Source organism: Pleurodeles waltl, chromosome 10 (assembly GCF_031143425.1).
Source record: "Pleurodeles waltl isolate 20211129_DDA chromosome 10, aPleWal1.hap1.20221129, whole genome shotgun sequence".
Lineage (NCBI taxonomy): Eukaryota > Metazoa > Chordata > Amphibia > Caudata > Salamandridae > Pleurodeles > Pleurodeles waltl.
In genome coordinates this window covers 56,537,403-56,556,692 of record NC_090449.1, presented here as the reverse complement: position 1 = coordinate 56,556,692, position 19,290 = coordinate 56,537,403, and the positions used below count along the sequence as shown (strand labels likewise).

The 19,290-nt window shown below is 44.3% G+C and overlaps 1 protein-coding gene across 2 annotated transcripts in view; it reads left to right on the top strand.

The window, feature by feature from the left end:
- The window catches only part of SYN1 (synapsin I), a 391,962-nt gene that overhangs the window by 368,949 nt on the left and 3,723 nt on the right, over window positions 1-19,290 (top strand). For both annotated transcript variants that reach the window (XM_069209651.1, XM_069209650.1), the window contains exons 10-12: window positions 5,967-6,116; window positions 6,218-6,308; window positions 12,977-13,874. In XM_069209651.1, coding sequence (XP_069065752.1) covers window positions 5,967-6,116; window positions 6,218-6,308; window positions 12,977-13,874 — 1,139 coding nt within the window. The remainder of the gene's footprint in view (window positions 1-5,966; window positions 6,117-6,217; window positions 6,309-12,976; window positions 13,875-19,290) is intronic.

The following is a 19,290-nucleotide window of genomic DNA, read 5'->3' as shown; positions in this document are numbered from 1 at the left end:
GTCTCTACTAGGTAAGGCATTACTGAAGGTAAGTAAGTTGTTCATCTGTTAGGGTAGGTGGAGGAGGTAGGATATGAGGGTCGGTAAGGAATCTTCAGATAGATACAGTCTCTACCGGATAAGGTATTACGGAAGGTAAGTAACTTGTTAGGAATTTCTAGCCACAGCTTCCTTACCTTAGAATAGATACCGAAGCAATACCTCTCTGAAGGTGGGTCTGCAAACAGATTTAGACCAGGAAGTCATGCCTGTCATGACGGACCTGATTGTTCAGGCAGTAGAATTTGGTGGACGTGTGCAGAGATGCTCGCATTGCAGCTTAACAGATGTCCAGGACAGGAACTCTGTGAGTTAATGCAGTGGGCACAGCCTCTTGTGGAATGAGCACACAAGCCCTCAGGGGGTTGCTTTTTGGTCAATGCATAGCACATTTATTGCAGAGACAAATCCATTATGAGATTGTACATTTCTGCACGGCCTGTCCTTTCTTCGCCCCAACAAACCAGATGAACAGCTCATCGTTCACCCGGAACTCTCTGGTACGATCCATGTAGGGTGATAGCACACTTTTTGGGCCCAGGCAATGGAGTTTCTCCTCCCTTTGGAAAGGTGAGTTAGAGGAGAGAAGGTAGGCAAGGTGATGGTCTGCCCTACGTGAAAAGGTGTTACCAGCCTCGGCAGAAAAGAGGAACATGTCCTCAACACCAGTTTGGGTAAAAGGTCCTATAAGAAGGGTGCACAGAACGGACTTGCAGTTCACTAATCCATCTGGCCAATCTAATTGCCACTAGAAAGGCTATTTTTATGGTCAGCAAACAAAGAGGGCTATTGTGCAAGGGCTTGAAGGGCGCACATACCTCGAAGATTAGAGTTAGCTTCGGGGCCCATTGGGCCATTATGAAAGGTTTTGGAGAGAACATATGCTTTGGTCCTTGGACACTACTGGTTACTTGAACGGGAAGAGCTGATACAACAGCAAGAATGCTGATATGGCTGAAAGGAAACCTTTAACAGTGCCCTGCGCCAATTCTTGCCAGGCTAATGAGTGAACAAACAGCAAAACCTCAGACAAGTGTGCAGAAATTCAGCCAACATTTTTGGAAGCACACCAGGTCACAAATTTGGCTCAAAGGCAGGCGTATACTGTCTTGGATGAGGGATACCTGGTTGACAGAATGATGTCACAGACTTCGGTAGAAAGGTCTAAAGCTGTCAACTGCCACTGCTCAATGTCAACGCATGAAGACGGAGCATGAGCAGAATTTGGTGCCGTACCCAGCCCTGTTGCTGCAACAGTGGATCCTCTCAGAGAGGAAGCCTGGTCAGAGGGCTGATGCTCATGCTGAGGAGTTTGAGATACCATACTCTCCGTGCCCAATCCAGAGCCACAAGAATGACTCAGGCCTTGTCATTCCTGATCTTCTTGAGAACTCTAGGCAGGAGTTGTATCAACGGGAAGGCACAGAGGAGGCTTGAGCTGAAAAAAATCTGTGAATGAGAGTCGCCTTGAAAACTCCAGTGACCTGAAGTGCTGACATTGCTCATCCTTGATGGTGGCAGATAAATCTAATCAAGGCTCTTCTCAATCTCTGAAGAGGCCTTGCACCACCTTTGGACGGAGATGCCATTAATGATCCACTAGGCATCAACAGCTGAGTTTGTCCGTTCCATCATTCAGAGAGACAGCCAGATTTTGAACCACCAAGGAAATGTTCTGATGTTCCAGCCATTTCCAGAGATGCAGGGGCTGTTGACACAAGGTCTGCTATCCCACCCTCTTTGTTTGTTGCAATACCACATGGCTGTGGTGTTGTCTGTGAACACCTGAACTAGCCTTCTCTTAAGAAGGAAGAAGGTCTTTTTTAATGCTCTTAACTCCAGCAAGTTGATCTGCCAGAAACCCTCTGAGCTCCACCTTCCCCTTATGGCTGCCCCAGCCCAGGAGCGACAAATCTGTCACTACAGTCACCTCTGGTTGGGAAAGAGAGAGGGGGTCAGCAGCTGACCAAACTGTGGTTTGTCAGCCACCACTGCTGGTCTTTTGCAATTCTCTCTGATATATGGATCAAATTAGAGAGTTTGCCCTGATGCTGCACTGCAGAACCTGCATAAGGAAAGGGGCATGTGTTACCAGTAGGATGCAGAAGGCTTTGAGACCCAGCAGCCTCAGAGTCAATCCCGCCGAAATCCAGGATACTGGCTGAAACTTCAGAATCATAGCACAAATATCCTGGACTTACCATTCCAGAGGGTCGGCCCTAAACTGCACTGTATTCATAACAGATCTGATGAAAGGAAGCATCTGAGAGGGAGTCAGGTGTGACTTTGGCACGTTTATATTGAACCCCACCAAATGCAGGAGGTCTTCCATAGACTGGAGGTGGGGGACGACTGCCTGGGGTGAGCCCGCTTCAACATCCAGTCATGGAGGTATGGGAAGACTGAAATCCTTAACCTCTGCAGGTGCACTGCAACCATCATCATCACCTTGGTGAACACCCTTGGTGTGCTGGTAAGGCTGTAAAGGAGCACAGCTTACTGATAATCTCCATGGTCCACTATGAACTGCAGGTAACGTGTAGGTAGGAAGGTCATGAATATGAAAGTAGGTGTCTTGCAACTCCAGCACTAACATCCAGTGTACAGGGGCTAGGACAGACAGGACCTGAGCTAAAATGAACATCTTGAATTTCCCCTTCTTCAGCAAGAAATTGAGCAGGTGCAGGTCCAAATTAGGAGGGAAGACCCTGTCTTTCTGGGGCACTAGAAAGTAGCATCCAGGACCTACTTCTGATGCTGTCATCCTCTCTCTAGCCCCTTTGGCCAAAAGAGCCCGAACTGCCTGATGGAGCAGGGAGAGGTGGCCCTCGGTCAGCCAGTCATACCTCCATCTGATGATGGTGGCATGGGTGGTGGGGTTTCTAGCAAGGGATGGAGTAACCCTGCTGAACAATTTGTAGTACCCACCAGTCCGATATTATTGACTGCTAGTGGGTCAGCTGATGACGGACCTTACAGCTATCTGGATGCCATGATGGTACGATGGAAAACTAAAATGGTTTTGAGTCTACGGCTGCCAGAGGATGGCAGACAGGGTAGCCCTCTGGCTGTGCACCCCACAAGACTTTAAGAACCACATCTGCAGCCAAGAAAGAACTGGGGAGTCTGGGGGGCTCGGTGACTGGGTGGGAATGGACACAGCTCGGAGATATCTTAGCCACAGAAGGGGCAAAAGACAGAATCAGGTTGGTGTGGGGCCATGGAAAGGCCCCAGGACCTGGCAGTAGCTTAGCTGTCCTTAAAGCACACCAGAGCTGAATTTGCCTTGTCTCCAAAGAGACAGGTGTCCTTGAAGGGCGTGTTTATATGGGATGCGTAGACCCCCCCCAGAAGGCCAGTAGATCTCAGCCAGGTATGGTGTCTGAGTGCCACTGACAATGCAATCGCTCTGTCTAGTAAGTCAGTAGTATCTAGTTGGCAGAGAATGGTGAACTGTGCTGCATCTCTGCCGTCTGCAATAGCCTGTGACCTTATGACTAGGGCCTCCTCCAAGGCCATAGGTAGCACTTGTACAACCAAATCCTAAAACGTGTGGGTGTATTGACCCAAAAGGCAAGCATTTGTTCACCTACCGCAGTGCAAGGCTGACAGAAGAGAACAACTTCTTGCCAAAGGTGTCCAGCCTCTTAGATTCCCTATCCATGGGTGTGGTAGCGAGTGTCCCAGGGTTAAATTTGAGGTGGAGGGCTGGACAACCAGACTCTCTGGTGTGAGTTGCTGTGTGAGGAAATCTGGGTCTCCAGGAGCGGGGGAGGTGGCCACAGGCAATTTTCCTGTGCACAGGCGCTCATGTGCATGGCTTCTCCTAGGCCCTAAGCAGGACATCAGTGAGGGCTTTTCTTTAAGGGGAGGAGAAGTTCTGTGGGGGCGACTCCCGGCAGAAGCACTTCTGTCAAGATATTCGTCTTGACGGACACATGGGCAGCACCAAGTCAAGCACCCCAGCCACGTGTCTCACAACAACAGCAAATGAAGCCCCTTCCACCGTAGCTACACTAAGAGGAGAGACCAAGCCAGTATCTGGGGAGGTGTCTAGACCACTGACCACCGCCAGTTCCTCTTACCAATTATCTTTGGCCTCATCAAGACAGTTGGTATACCATAAGGATCCTAAGACCATCCCCAATCATACTTCTCTCCAGGTCTGGTAATGAAAGGAGGCTCAGGCTCTGACTTGTAAGGTTGATTTCCAGCTGGTGCTGGAGTCGACGTCGGGCGAGGCGATCTTGCTCTGAATTGGAGTCGGGTACAATTATGGGGTTTGCGCCACCGTTGAGGGGAGTTCGGCAAAGGTCACGGTCTTGCAATCGGATTCCTTCCAGATTCAGAACTGGTTCCAGGAGGCCCGACTGGTGCCCAGGGTGGACCCACCTGCAGAAATCAAGTGGTTGCACCTGCCAAATCCATGGGGCCTGAAGGCGCTTCAGAGGGGCCAACCCACCCAAAAATGAGGCGCATGACCTCATAAAATTCTTGGAATTGTGCAAGGGTCGCTGTAGCTCCAGGAAACAGAGAGGCCCTGAGAGGACCCAGAGACAGGCTCCATGTGGGAGCAGGGCATAGAGTGACGTTCCCTCACCTTCTCTGAGGATTTGGACCATTGTGGTGAAGTCGAAGAGTACTTCAACGTCTTTGATTTTTTTTTTTTTTTTTTTTGGGAGGCTAAACTAACAACTTTGAGCTTGATGACAAGCTCCTGGATCGTCTCTTCAAATGGGCCCAGCCCCTTCCTTGTGACTGCGAGCTAAAGCGTTCTGGAGGCGGCTGGTGTCATGTGATCGCTTGCTACCTTGGAGTTCATGGCACAACAGTCCTCACAAGTCTTGGGATCGTGGTCCCGCTCCAGCCACAAAGGCAAACCAGATGTGGGTTTGTCATCTGTCAGTGACAGGAATCACAGGGCTTAAACCTCTCTGGTTTGCTGGCGGACATCCTACCACACTGGAAGACAAAGTCTTATAAAAGGCTCAACAAATTGTTGAGAAAAGTCAGTCAAAAATTGACTGGAGGTAGCTCCCTCAGGATCTGCGTTGACTGGAATGGAAAGAAAATAACTGATGTCAGCTCACTGGGGTGGTGCCTCACTTCCAGTGTGGACAATGTTGGCGCTGGAGCCAAACGATGCCACCCATCGGCATGCAGAGGTACTGCTCAAAACATTTTCTAAGGTAAGAATCTGTGGCTAAAAGTGTATGTAAGATAGGTGATTACATTTTATGCCTTTGGTTCTGTAGAAATGTACAATTCTTTCAGTTTACACAATCCTTGTTCAAAACTCTTCTGCCACCAGAATAGCCAGAGTTAACTCCTTATGACTCGTAGAATACAAGAATAAGTTTCAAGGATGGCCATGATATTCCTTTTAGTACAACCAATGAGGCTTCGGTGTACCATTTCAAGGATGTCCTTAATATTCTTTTTATTACAACCAATGAGTCTTCAATGTACTATTCCAAGGATGCCCATGAGGTGATCAACACCCTCTTTTACTAGAGTGAGCTAACCAAAGCCTGAGAGGGCTACCTTCGTGCACTACAAATCTTATACTCTACAGAAGTCCCTAGTTGCTTGGAAGTGCTCTTATTGGTGAATTTGTGGAGCAAAAAGCCTGGTGAGAAGATATATAGATAAGGCTTTAATTGTGTTTGAGGATGAACAGGGTCAGAGCTAAACACCAAAAGACCATAGGCTTATGTCAGGGATGATTTACAGCTGTAGAGGCTCACATAGGTCTAAGGAGCATTGGCAGGTGTGTGCTGGTCCTTATAGTTGAACAGCATTGGCTGGAGGTTTGAGGTGCAATGCAGAACTGTGTGGGCTATTTCTGTGGCCTGTGAGGTAAGAGTATTTTGCTGGAAGAAGTATCCATTCATGCACAGCATTGAACTTAGCTCCTGTGTATCTAGGTTGCTGGCTCCTCAATGCCTCTGATTGGTGAGCACCAGGATGAAGACCGCCAACTGATCGTGGAATTGGTGGTTAATAAGATGAACCTCATTATCCCTCGCACTCCTGCACCTTCACCTGTGCGCTCAGTGTCAGGACAGCACTCACAGGTACAGAAACATTGACATCATGTGTTGGGGAAATTGCATGGAGAAGAGGGCGGGTTTGGCTCCAAATTTTCTAAATGAATGTATGAAATATCCTCTTGCAGGCTCAGCAAGCTCAGCCTCCACAAGCCAAGCCAGGGCCTGGTGTCCAGCCGGGGTCTGCTCCCCCCCAGCAGCAACGACCAGCTCCTCAAGGTGCGAGATCTGTGTAGCTGTTAACATGTGGTGCCCTGGGTTGAGTATCTATCTGTACAGACACCGTACACCAGAACATTAGCCAATAGTGAGCTGAATGTCAAATGGGCAATGGGTGGTAGTAATTAAAATGGTACTGGAGCAGGACATTGCTGACCCTTTCGATCAGTAGAGTTAAACACTTGTTGGAAGTATCTTCAAAAAAACTGAAGTGCTTGTGCACCCCCTCCATACAGATCAGTAGGAAAAATATAATACTTGTATAAATGAAGAACTCTAGCATATACGTTTGTACACTAGTTTAAATGTATATTATTCATTCAAATGTTTTTGCTGTTATAAAGTTTAACTTGCGTGCCTTTTTTTGATGAACTATGCACTTTTCATGTTTGATTCAAATTGTAAGTGGAGGTACTACAGCTGTTTTGGCTTTCATATCAATGTAACAAAGCTTCATCAGGATAAAAAAGTACCAATTAGGTCATGAGTTGAAAAGTCCCCCACTATGGTAAGTCGCTTGAGAAATAAAAAAGTGAGTCTGAGCACAGGGAATACTGTGTTCACTCTCTCAACAGTAACTCTTTGATGCATCTGATTGGCTTTCACATAGATTTACTAATGGTTTGCTAATTCTGCTGATTTGCTGGTCATTTGTTTTATTTATTATCCTCTGCTGATGCACAGATACCAGTCAGTAACATGTGCTGAAGTCTGCATTACTCAAAAGAATGACATTCCTTGTTTCAGACAGCTAGAGTTCCTATCTGCCCCACTTGTGCTGAGCAAAAGATTGAGAATGAACATTATTAGCAAAAGTTCATTTATTCTGGAATGACACAGCTCAGATGCATCACTCTATACATAGTCTGCATCTTTATTGAATGAATGTGGAAGTGGCAATAAGTGGACACATGGTCAACTTTATTTGGTATCTTCATCGAGCCACTCACTTTAACTAGTGGTTGACTTGTTCTTTTCATCTTGATGAAGTCTCCTTTAAATGATATGTGTAACAATGAGACCTGGTTTGGGTAGTCCCAGGACAATCAAGGTTACTGGGCTCCATTTGTATAATTTGGAGGAATTTATCACTAGTGCCGTGGGCACACCGCACTATTGAACTCCAACCCAGGGAGCCACATACTGGTCTTTAGCACGTGACTCTCAGGATAGCATCAGAGAGCAGTCCAAAACTTATTAAAGACAGTGGTGAAAGCTAGACACACAGAACACAGCAACAACAGCAATATCACTCAATACGGCTACCATTTCAATCAGTGGTTTACTTGGTGAAAAGAAAAGTACTTTAATACACATTTGATCAAATATTTTATATAAGAGACATATAAAGGAAACCAGATCTCCCTCGTTCCTTCTGGCAAGAGATCTGTCCCAAATATCAGTATAATATTCATTCATTCAGTCATAACAGTGTTATTCTACTTCTTTTCTAAAATATTTTTTAGAATCGGTTTATGAGTTATTTATTTCTCTTTCATTCATTTACCATCCTACCTGATGCTATTAGATAGTGTATTGATTTAAAATTAAGAAATAGTTCCCCACTTTTTCTCCTTTTTAACAAAATACCTGTCAAAAGAAATCAAATAAATGTATATAATTTTCTATAATTATTTTTTAGTTGTTACAGATTGTTTCTCAAATCAGAATGGAAGTATGCCAGACAACTCTTTGAATGAATAGTGTACTCTTGAGTACCATATATAAATCTTTACACCTGAACAGTACAGCACTGTGCCTTTCTGTGCTATTGTGCCAGTGAGAAGTTTAATAAAGACAGAGTTGGAGATTATGAACCATGAGTAAATCTACAGGTGTAAGTTTACTCTTACACTTTGAGGTAAATGTACTAATTTTAAGATTCACCATTTCCTAGAGTAAATTTACTTTAAAATGTCTCTACCTGCTGAAGTGGGGGTAGGGTAAAATTTTCAAGTGTAGAGTTAAAATAGTAACTTTTCACATATAGAGGGTAAAATATAGGGAAATTTTGAAAAGCGTATCAAACTTAAATTAGTAAAATCATTTTTATACTAAATATTAATGTGAATTAATTTTATATATGTATTTTAAATATGGCATAAAATACAAAAATCATTTCACTAGTACCTTAATTGTGAATCACAAATTTAATTGTTTAATGAATTTAAATATATTGCATTTAATTGTTTTTTAAGTCTTATTTTAAAATCCCACCTAATGTAAAATTATTATATGTACTAATTGTTAAATATTACAAAAAGTTAAGTATAGAATTGATATAAATTAATTAAATAATTCAAAAAGATTGTAAAATTAAAACAAGGTTATTAAAATATTTTATCATAAAATATTATTTGTCTTTATTTATATATATTTTAACATCAAATTAAATATATATATATATATATATACTAAAACGTTGAAATAAATAAATTTATTTTAACATTATTTCCATTGGTATTCTATATATTTGCATTATTTTCTATGTAGGGGGTGTTGTAGTACCAGTGACTGGCCCTGTGTGCTGCTTGGCTTACTCCAGGTTTGAGCTGGAGTACATTTACTACTAATTAACATTTTTAACTAGTGATTAAAATACTCTAAATTATCCATTCAACTGAGCTCCACAAGTGTCATGAACTGTTTATGCGAAAATGTATCCAGTGGGATGTTGATAGCCACTTCTCATTCGCTGTTATATGAACCACATAACACTTGTGACAGTGTAGAATTTGGAATGTTTGTTAACTAGCGAGACTACACTCGTTACCATCTTCGAGTCTCAGTGCACTAGGTGAACCAATACAATTGTAGAAATGCTGCTATATTTATACTCGGTTTGCGCTGAATTAGCCTAATTTCTTTACGCTAATTAAGTGCAAACCTGTTAACGTCGTTTTTTGGGACATGAACACCTACCTTGCATCAATGAGATGCAAGGTAGGCGTTCCCATCCCCAAAAGGACGATATGGCCTTTGCGCCATATTTATCCTCCTGTGCTAAAATCCAGCACGGGGGTGGGGGCCTTAAATAATGGCGCTAAGCTTGCTTACCCCCATTATTTAACGCCTGGGTAAGGGCAGGTGTAAGGGGACCTGTAGGCATATTTCCATGGTCAGAGACAATGGAAATTGCACAAAGGTGCATTTCCCCGGCCCCAGGGTCACCCCCACCCACCCACACCAGAGGGCCACCACGGGATGGGGGACCCATCGCAGGTAAGTCCCAGTAGTATAGCACCAGCTAGCGCTATTCCATAAATATGGCGCCTGGCCAGGGTCTTGGAATGGCACAAGTCGGCACTATACTTTTTCACACAAAACTGCGCTAATGCAGTTTTGCGTGAAAAAGTATAAATCTGGCCCTAAATGTTAGAAAATCCCTCTTCAGAACCAAAATAAGCAAAAAAATATTTAGTGAAAAAAGAAATTGACAGAAATACAGTTTAACAACCAAAAAAACAGATACCCATTTTTTTTATACTGAAACAATGGAAAAAGTTAAGGGGACAAATGCAGAAGATGGCAGGATAGGGAAACGACTGAGAGGAGGAATGTGTGTGTGAAAGACGGTCTCCCTCAAAAAAGTGGAGAAGCCGGGGCTCCTGGGGTTACAAGAAAATAAACTATGTTTAAAAATTGGTGAAGTAGGGGGGTTTGAAATTGTTGGCCCCTTAAGAAAACTAGGGGTGGGGGATAAACTCCACTCTGCCGGCAGAGTTTGTAGAGTTTTGGCTACTCCGCGTTACCCATGTAACAGAGTTCTGGCCAAATTCGGCTGACTGCTGAGTGGCTGAGTTTTGTCTTGAGCGCAGCTCACCAGAGGTCAGTTGGCAAATGCAAGCTAGAATTGGCGTCCCCCAGCGCGATTTCTGGGTGCTAGAAGGGCACCCAGCAAGAGTTTCTCAATGTAGGCAGTCACAACCATTCGCATTGGGAAAGCTGCCACTCAGGTAGAAAATCTGCGTGAGCAGCATTAAAACCAACTCAAGCACCAGCACCCCCCTGGCGCACCACATGGTGCCATTCATGCTGATTTCTCAGCGCAGAACAAGGTCCTAGCTCTAAAAATCAGCAGGATCCCCTGCTCGCAGAACTCCACAGAATCTGGTGGGGTTTTTAAGGAACTCCGTGAAAGTCCATGGAGTGAAACTCCATGAGTTCCGCCTACCTGTAAAAAAACACAAGGACGGAGTGAGGAAGTGAGTTCAGAAGGAAAACAAGTAGAGGAAAGAGGGAATCAGAATATCAGGGAGAAGGATGGAAGTGGGGGGTGAACGAAATGTAAACCTTGTTGTGAATCCAACTGAACAAATCAACATGAGTGGCAGCATCTCCTTAACATGTAGCACCTGAAAAGAATTTAAAAAGGACATTCCATGAACTGGTATCTACTGAATGGCAAATGCTATTCTTATTGAAAATGTTGATTGTACCATTTAGGTAAAATTATTTCTAAGTATTTGTTTTTCTACTAAATCACATACAACCAATATGATACCCGTATTCAAAAAGGGGTAAAAAAAAAAAAACAGCAACCCTGTTAATATTAATCAAACTCAATTAAATGAAAATATCTTAAAGATAGGTAACCCTAACCGAAACCGTAAGCATCACAGTATTGGAATTAATTAAATTAGGTCAAATTAAATTAAAATAAAACAGGGAATTAAATCCTAACTCTATGCTAACTGTAATAAATGTTTAAGGTTTTATTATATTAACATTAATTGAATACACAATAATTTGAATTAAATGAAATAGGGAACACTAACTCTTAATCGATGTAATTATTTAGTAAGCATTCAAACTACTGATTTAATTACCTTAAGAGCAGATGCAGTGGCCGAAGTGTCTAAGTAATGGCGGACAGACTGTGGCACTCGAAATAAAGGCGAAGTATTGGAGCTGGGATGATAGCAGGGCCCAGGCCTCCGAGGTGAAGGCTGATAAAGGGATGCTGTTAGACTCAGTGTCTATAGGTATGGCCTGCCTGAGAAGGTCATATAGATGGTGGGGCGCCACTGTTAGGCACAGGGTCAGTAGGATGAGGTTTTTATTTTTAATAAGGCAAGGTTGATGTCAAGGCAGTGACCATGCCCAGGGGACCCTGGTCCTCTCTGCTGGCCATTGGGGTGGTGGGCATGACTCCTGTCTTTTATAAGACAGGTGTCATGTGGTATTGATGTTTTTTTGTCAGAAAATGACTCTAGGCAGGTTAGAGTCATTTGTTTTTTACTGTAACCTGCCGAACATCACTTTTTGATGCAAAACCCCCTTCTTCCATACTGTCAGCCCCACCCGACTAACGTCATTTTTTTAACGCTAGCCTACCCTTTGCGCCGGTTTGCACCATTCCATAAATATGGTGCCCGGCTGGTGCACAGAAATGGTGCAGGCTGGTGCTAAACTTTTTGGTGCAAAACTGTATTAGTGCAGTTTTGCACCAACAAGTATAAATCAGGGCTCAGGATGGAGCACAGAGTTATCGCCTGCCTCTGAGAGGTGCGCTGATGCTAGGGCAGTAGCGTCTAGAACAATCTCTCTAGGGCTCACCTCCTCAAATAGCCAGGCTGACAGTGGTATGGTAGACATACCCACACTATCTATAGGTATCACGTACTTCAATGGGTGAGATTAATCTGATGCTAGGATGCCAGGTGTGGGCACAGTTTCTGTAGGTACAGCCTGCCTGAGGTGTCAGACAGATGCTTGTATACCAGAATCAAGGTGCGCCATTTCCCTGGGACTAGCATGCCTAAGAGGTTGAGAGTGATGTAAAGCTAGGAATCCAGGCATGGGCTCACTAACCCAGGTGTAGCCTACATGAGGAGGAGAGCCTGATGCTTATAAGCCAGTTTCTGTAGAGCAGTCTGCATGAAAAGAACCAGAGTGATGCTGTGATGCCAATACTGATCCATTATCAGTAGGTAAAGCCTGTGTGAGATGGACAGTCTGGCTATGAGTTCAGCATAATCGTACATATCATATAGTATGAAAGTTGCATTTATATGGACAGGACAAGTAAAAACATAAAGCTGGTTTTGGAGTTTAGGTATTTGCTTTCACTGAACTCAGTCATCTCTGTGGTACATCTATGGGGATGCTGCAGACTTCAGTCACTGGCTTGGGGCTAAGGTCTATGTCCTCTGTAGTCCTGTGATGCTCCTGCTTCGTCAGATTCTATGATACTAGGCTGGATGCATTAGGCTGTGTTTTTGCTAAAAATTCAACCTACAGACTTTGTACTCGGTCCGTATTGGTCTTGGCGATTGTACCTCTTGTAGCTCTGTAATATCATGTGGGCTATTGGTACGGATCCGTAGTGTCCTTTGTGATTGCACCTCTTGTGGTTTTGTGATATCTTCTGGGAACCTCAAAGCCTCTTTCTCTTACTTGGTATTTGGTCACTGTGGCCCTTTCTAATTGCACCTCTTGTTATTACCAAATAGCTGCTAAGAGTTCCTTCCTTTGATGTGGTTCTGAGTCCCGGGTGTCCTAAATTATAGCACGCTTGAGCGTTCTTGATATCAGGTGATCGCTAGAAGTTCAAGTCACTGGCATGAAGATGCATCTTTTGGTCCTTGTGTTGCATTTATGGTAATAGCGGAGGTGATGAAAGCTATTAGATGCTTTAATTGTCCCCTACTTTCCTGTCTTTACAGGTGGACCTCAGCCTCCTTCTTCAGGTCCACAACGCCAAGGCCCCCAATCCCAACAAAGGCCTTCCCCACAGGGACAGCAGCTCCAGGGCCTTACTCCCCAGCCCGCCAATCCCCAGCAGCGTCTCCCAAGTCCTACTACCCAGCAACCTCCTCCCCAGCAGCAGCAGCGCCAAATGGGCCCACCCCAACAGCGCCAGGTTGGCCCTGGGGCCCAGCAGCCACCTCAGCAGCAGGTACTGAGACAGCCAGGGCCAACTATGCCAGGCCCCCAGTCTCCTCAGCCACAGAGGCAGGGTAGTCCTAGATCAGATCAGCAGTCTCCCCAAATGCACTGGCAGCAGGGACCTCCAGGGCCGCATTCTCCCCAGCAACAAAGAAGCCAGACAGGTGGTCCCCAGCAGCAGCCACCACAGCAGCAGAGGCAGCCAGGGCAACCTATGCAGCATCCTCAGAAACCAGGAGGATCGCAACCACCCCAGCAACAGCAACCGCAGCAGCAACAGCAGCAGAGGCCTCCCAGCTCTGGAGCTCCCACAGGTCCTCAACAGAGACCAGTAGGACAACCTACCCCCCAGCAGCAACAACAGAAGCCTGTTGGTCCCGGAGCTCAGCAAGTCCGTCAGTCTGGTCAAGGTGCCCCTCCCCCCCAGCAGCAGCGTCAGACAGGTCCCGGCTCCCAGTCCCCACAACAACAGCGCCATACTGGTCCAGGAGCACCTCCTGGCCAGCAGCCAAGACCCATGCAGCCAACAACACAGCAACCACGGCCAAGCACCCAGGGGCAGGGACCTGTGGGGATGGGGCAGCCACCACAGCAGAACCGTCCACCAAGCCAACCAAAGCCTCAGGTAGCCCAGAAGCCCAGCCAAGATTTTGCTCCATCGCACCCACAACTCAAGTAAGTGTTCTCGATTTTCTTGGTGGGCCGAATGCCTTCTCTGATTCGTCTTTTTTTCTGTCTTCATGCTTTTGCATTCACTGCTTGAGGGATCTTTAATGTGGAAGGCAGTTTGCATGAATGAATGGCTCTGCTTGCTCACAGCTGGCTTTATCTTTACTAAACATCTGGCTAAGCCTCAGAGGGTATGAGCAACGATCTACTCAGTACCCTTTGTGTGCTAATCCATGAGCTTGCACATGTTCTTCCTCCCCTCACTATATTCACTAATTAGTCAGGCCATTGTGGTGCTTCACATACTGATGAGCACACTATGAGCAAACTGCACTCAGACGTAGTCAGCATGCCAATCAGGTGGCTTTTACGTAGCTTTTCCTAGTTTGATTCCACATGCTTACTCCATGGGTCTGATAAGTTGCTATAGGAGAGGCATTAAAGTAAGCTTATATTTACCTAAGAGGATTTATTAAGATGAGGAAGTTGCACGAGAATCAACTGGAATTCCCTCCTAATGACTAGTGTGTTTCCATCCATATGCAATTATTACCTGTAATAAGAAGAGCTTTCAGTGAGAACCTCTTTCTAGATTCACATGCTGTGCATCATTCCACCATCTAGTGGTTGGGCTCAGAAACTCATTGGGTTAATATGAATTGTATTGTCTTTGGGGCGTGGACAATGGTCCTAGTCTTTATGATTCAAACAAAAAGCCGACAATGTTTGACAACATATCTGTCATCTTCAGAGTCTTTTTTCGGCCATAGGGCTTTGAAACAAATTCATGAGTGAATTTGAAAAACATTCCAAGATTCTGACGACCGATGTTTCAGCAGTGCCCAGCTTGAAAACAAACCAAGATAACAGCAACATTGGAGGAAATGGACTTTTGTACAGAGACTTAGGAATTTAAGTCTGCAATATTTTTTTTTGTGCTTTGTTGAGGGATGTTTGAGGTTAGTTATGTCTAGAATGCATTTTAGGTTCGGCCCACAGTGTAGCTGCCAAGATCTATGGTTAAGCTCACACAGAAATTGAGAGATTTGTGTATCCTGTGGGACAGTCATGACAATAAGAGTAAGTCTTTTGCAACTGTATGACCAACATCCTTGAAAATCCAGAAAGAAAACTGCTGAGCATTTTAAGCAATGGTGTCACCACTGAGCTGGAGTGGTGTGCAGCTTTTGGAGCTAGCACCAGAGAACTTAGGCCCACAAATAGGTAAGAAAACATAAGAAACTGGGGAAGCTGAATTGGCTCCTAAAGCGGAGCCATGAAGGTGTACAGAAGCAACACAAGCCGATAATCTTCCAAAGAGGCCAACTGGTCAAAAAATGCCATAAAAATTATGGACAGGTCCAAAATGAATGTTGGAGGCTTTGGACCCAAACAAACATGCATAGGATACCAAATCTTCTACACCGATATGAGACAAAGCACATATTGTGGAAAAAGTCACAGTGGAAAGATGACATAAGGACCAACATGTTGAGTCCATTCTCAAAAAGTGTGATTGAGCTTGAGCTCATAAAACATTCTAATCCATAGAGAAAAGCCCTAAGAGATCGGGTTTTGGACCAGAATGCTGCCTTGATCTAATTTATTTTAGAAGAGATGGAAGTGTCATTGAAAAAAGTGCCATTACATTAATAGTTGAAAGATTGGTCTTATTAAAGCAAAATCTTGACCTTCATTATTACCACTGATCAATAAGGAACCAATAAATTCAAAATGAATACACTCAAGGACACTATTCTTGTCTTCGAGGAAGGTGGTTTCCTAGCTACTGTAGTGTTTAGGTACTGCATTTCTCAGTGCATCCAAAATGGCAAAAATACTAGCACTTTGTGGCAGAACAGAAGCAATAACAGTTCCTTGTCTTTCCTTTTAGATTATAGTCTCCACAAAGAATATTCTCCAAATGTTGGTCAGTGGTTTCAGCACTCTAGTTTGTCACGCTTCACATCTGTATTGATTACTGGATAACTGTACCTTGATAAAGTATTTTAACCAATGCTGAGTCAGCAAGGTAATCAACAGTCATACAAGTTAGGCCTCAAAGTCAACCTTCCCAAATCTTCTTCAACCCCCGGATGCACCATAAACCTTTGGTTGCAGGTATCAAGACCAAGAGGTGATAACTCTGACTTTAGAGAGACCTCTAGCATTCCAAAGCCTGGTTGCCCTTTACCAGATGTTTCAGGAGAACTGTAATGATGGTGTTGGCCATGAGAGCTCCCTGCTTTCTCCTGGTATCCATCCTGCCTACACATAAAGCCACTTGAAGAGTGGTTCTAAACTCTGAGTACTAGAGATTCTAGTGAATGTTTGATGTATAATACAAAAATAATACCAACTTGTGGTGGTGAACACCATAAAATATACCGTAAGAGGAAGGATTAGTGGAGTTCCAGCCCCAACAAGGATAACTATAACAGATGTCTCACAAGCAGGCTGGGCAATCATACATGGGACATACAAATCAAGGGAGTTTGGTCTCACCCAGAGCTTGTCCTTAAGTGGCATGCCATTAGACATTCCATACTCTCCTTCAGAGCTAGGTTCTGTAGATTTCCACACACAACACTAAAACAATACTTTACTTCAAGACTAGGAGTAAAGTTAGACTTCTGGTGTAAGTTTAGACTTTTGGGCTAAACTTACACCAAAAGCCTAAACTTACACCAAAAGTGTGAGTTTACTACGAGTAAAGTTAGACTTTAGGTCTAAACTTAAAGTTTTGCTCTAAGCCTAGACTTTTGGTCTAAGTTTACCTTTGTGAATCAGGCCCATGATGTTGATACTTGTAACTCCGTTGTAGACACAACAACTGCTATAATATAACCTGATGAACCTAACATCAGCACTGAACAAGAATCGGTTCCCTTTGTTGAAACTTCTCATCAACCACTAGCAACAAGTCAAGAACTCAGACATCAAGACTCAGATTTATCAAGGTGTAGCGCCGCCCTTGCACAACGCAAGGTGATGCAAAATCTAGAATGAGATTTACCATGCCACGCAGAGGCACCCTGAGTGGCTTGTTAAATCTGGTGTAACACAAGGCGCCGCAAGTCAATGCTTTGCATCACACTGCTCCAGGAAGGCGTTACATGGATGGAGCGTGGGTGTTCCCACCCATTTCCCCAGGTATTCTGAAGCATTCCCAGATTTAGCAACACTAGTACACCTGGGAATGCATCAGAATTGTACACCTTCCCAGAAGAGGCACGAAAAGGAGAAATATCTTTATTCTCCTTGTTTTTTTCTCTTTCTACATGTGCTGCAATCGGCAGTACACTTAGGAGTAAGAAAATGTCTCTACGGATTATTTTTGAGCAGGAAGGTGTCCTTTACTCCATAAAAACAGTCCTTCCTGTAATGCACCATGGCGCAAGCATGCCTGCATTGGTGCTAGGCTCAACTGAATGTTCCAGTGCAGAGAGAGAGAGATTAGGAATGCGCCATGCCTTGGTACATAACTGCCCCTCCTCCCTTACGCGCAACGCAGCAAGGTGTCTGCATTGCGTTGCATTAAATAATCATAAATCTGGGCCCAAGGCACTCAGTTTGTCAGCCTGGCTACTGAAGCATCTTGACATATTTTAATATCCTACAAAATGTATGGCCATTACAAGGGTAGGCTCACAGGCCAACAACATGCACCTTATAAAATGGAAGCATTTTCTCTCTGGGTTTCAAGTAGAACAGCGACCACCTCTTCCACCATCAATTTCAAGCATAGTTTAATACTAACTGCATTTTTTGGAAAGTTAAATATGTTGCCCACCCATTTTAGTATACTTTCAGAATATCTTCAGAACTTTGGTTGATTGTTATTTCGCAAATTTGTCATATTAGAATTTTAAAGTGTATGGGCCCTTATCACAATAAGGACACACTGTCCCTGTGTGTGTCTTACCTGCAACTAAGCACGCCAGACCCAAAAATTACAGTTAGCCCCATTATTGATAATATAAGCAGTGAACTTGTGCTACCGTGGGGCAGCACATTAGTTGAGGCTGATTGAAGTAAGCTGGTCTGCCTTTCACAGTGAGGGAGCACCTAGCCTGCATTTCGAGAGAGAAAGAGCCATCCCTTCAAGCAGGTGCAGTTAGTGACTGCAGCCGCCCACAAGGGGACGTCTGGTGTGGCCCATAAAAACCTTTTCCTTATTCCCGGGGGGACACCCTCAGGGGTTCACTGACAAAGTGCCACCTTTTTGTGGTACATAGTCAGTGTATCTCCTGATGGCCTCTTTGCCTCCATCTCCGTGCCCATAATACAGAGGCCAGAAGGGAAGCGTTTCCCTCATTTGCATGGGACCACACCCCTATACAAATGTGGGAACAACCCTTTAGGATAGCCCTGGTGCTACGTGTACACCAGCACTGTGTATTAGAAAAGGGATCGCACACGTGTCTGCAGGCCCTTCTGTAATACCAAGGTATCCGAGGGGGCATATGCCACACTGTTAGGAAACGTCAAAACTGAAGTTGGCAGGTATGTTGTAACTTTGTGGGTTTCAGATTAATACCAATATGAGTCCTAATGACTGTGCCTATTGTGCCCCTCCCCACAAAACAACTTAACCCAAAGTACAAAATGGTTTTCCCAGTCCAGCCATTAGATTATGGAATGATGACCAGCATTTGACTCAAGAATAGTCTCAACCTGCCAAGCTATTTCTACAGGTAAGTAACAATTCTTTACCAAGATAACTGCAGCTCCCCCATTCCCAGTTTGTCCCTCAATATATAAGTGATTCTTTTTAAAAGGAAGTAATTACTTCCCGAATAAGGCAATTTTTGCTGTTGCAGCATGACTTTTACTAAGGAAGTTACCTCATAAGAACACTTCTCCTCTAAGCCTAGCACTCTGGATCAAGACACCCATCCCATGGAAGTTATCCTCATACAAGAATAGTTTCCTGATTAGGACCGCCACCATTGCATTAGATAATATTACAAGAGGGTAACACAACAGTCTGCACTTGGGTTAGCTCTTCAGGGTCCCACAATATCTATCCTTAGGGTTGTAATACACCTAATAAGAGCAGTACCTTAACAAGGACACCTTTCCAAAGTTGCTTAGTGTCCATTTGTATGGAAGTAATTTCTCTAACAAGAACTGGCCCTGACCAGGACATCTCTACTGTCCCCAGAGTTCCCATTTCTTAGGAAATTAATATATAGTCAGATTTAAGGTAAGCTTATCTCTGCTATCCTAATGTGTCCATCTTTAGAGAGGTAGGCCACTTATAAGAATTGTTCAGTAATGAGGTATTCTCCAGATAACGCCATCATGTTTATCCCTAATTGCCGTGACCATGCTTTCCTCTGGAGAAGAGATGTTTCAACATGAGTAATTCTTGGGAGGATGAGAGCGAGGACACCGGGCAGGATGGTTAAGCCCACCA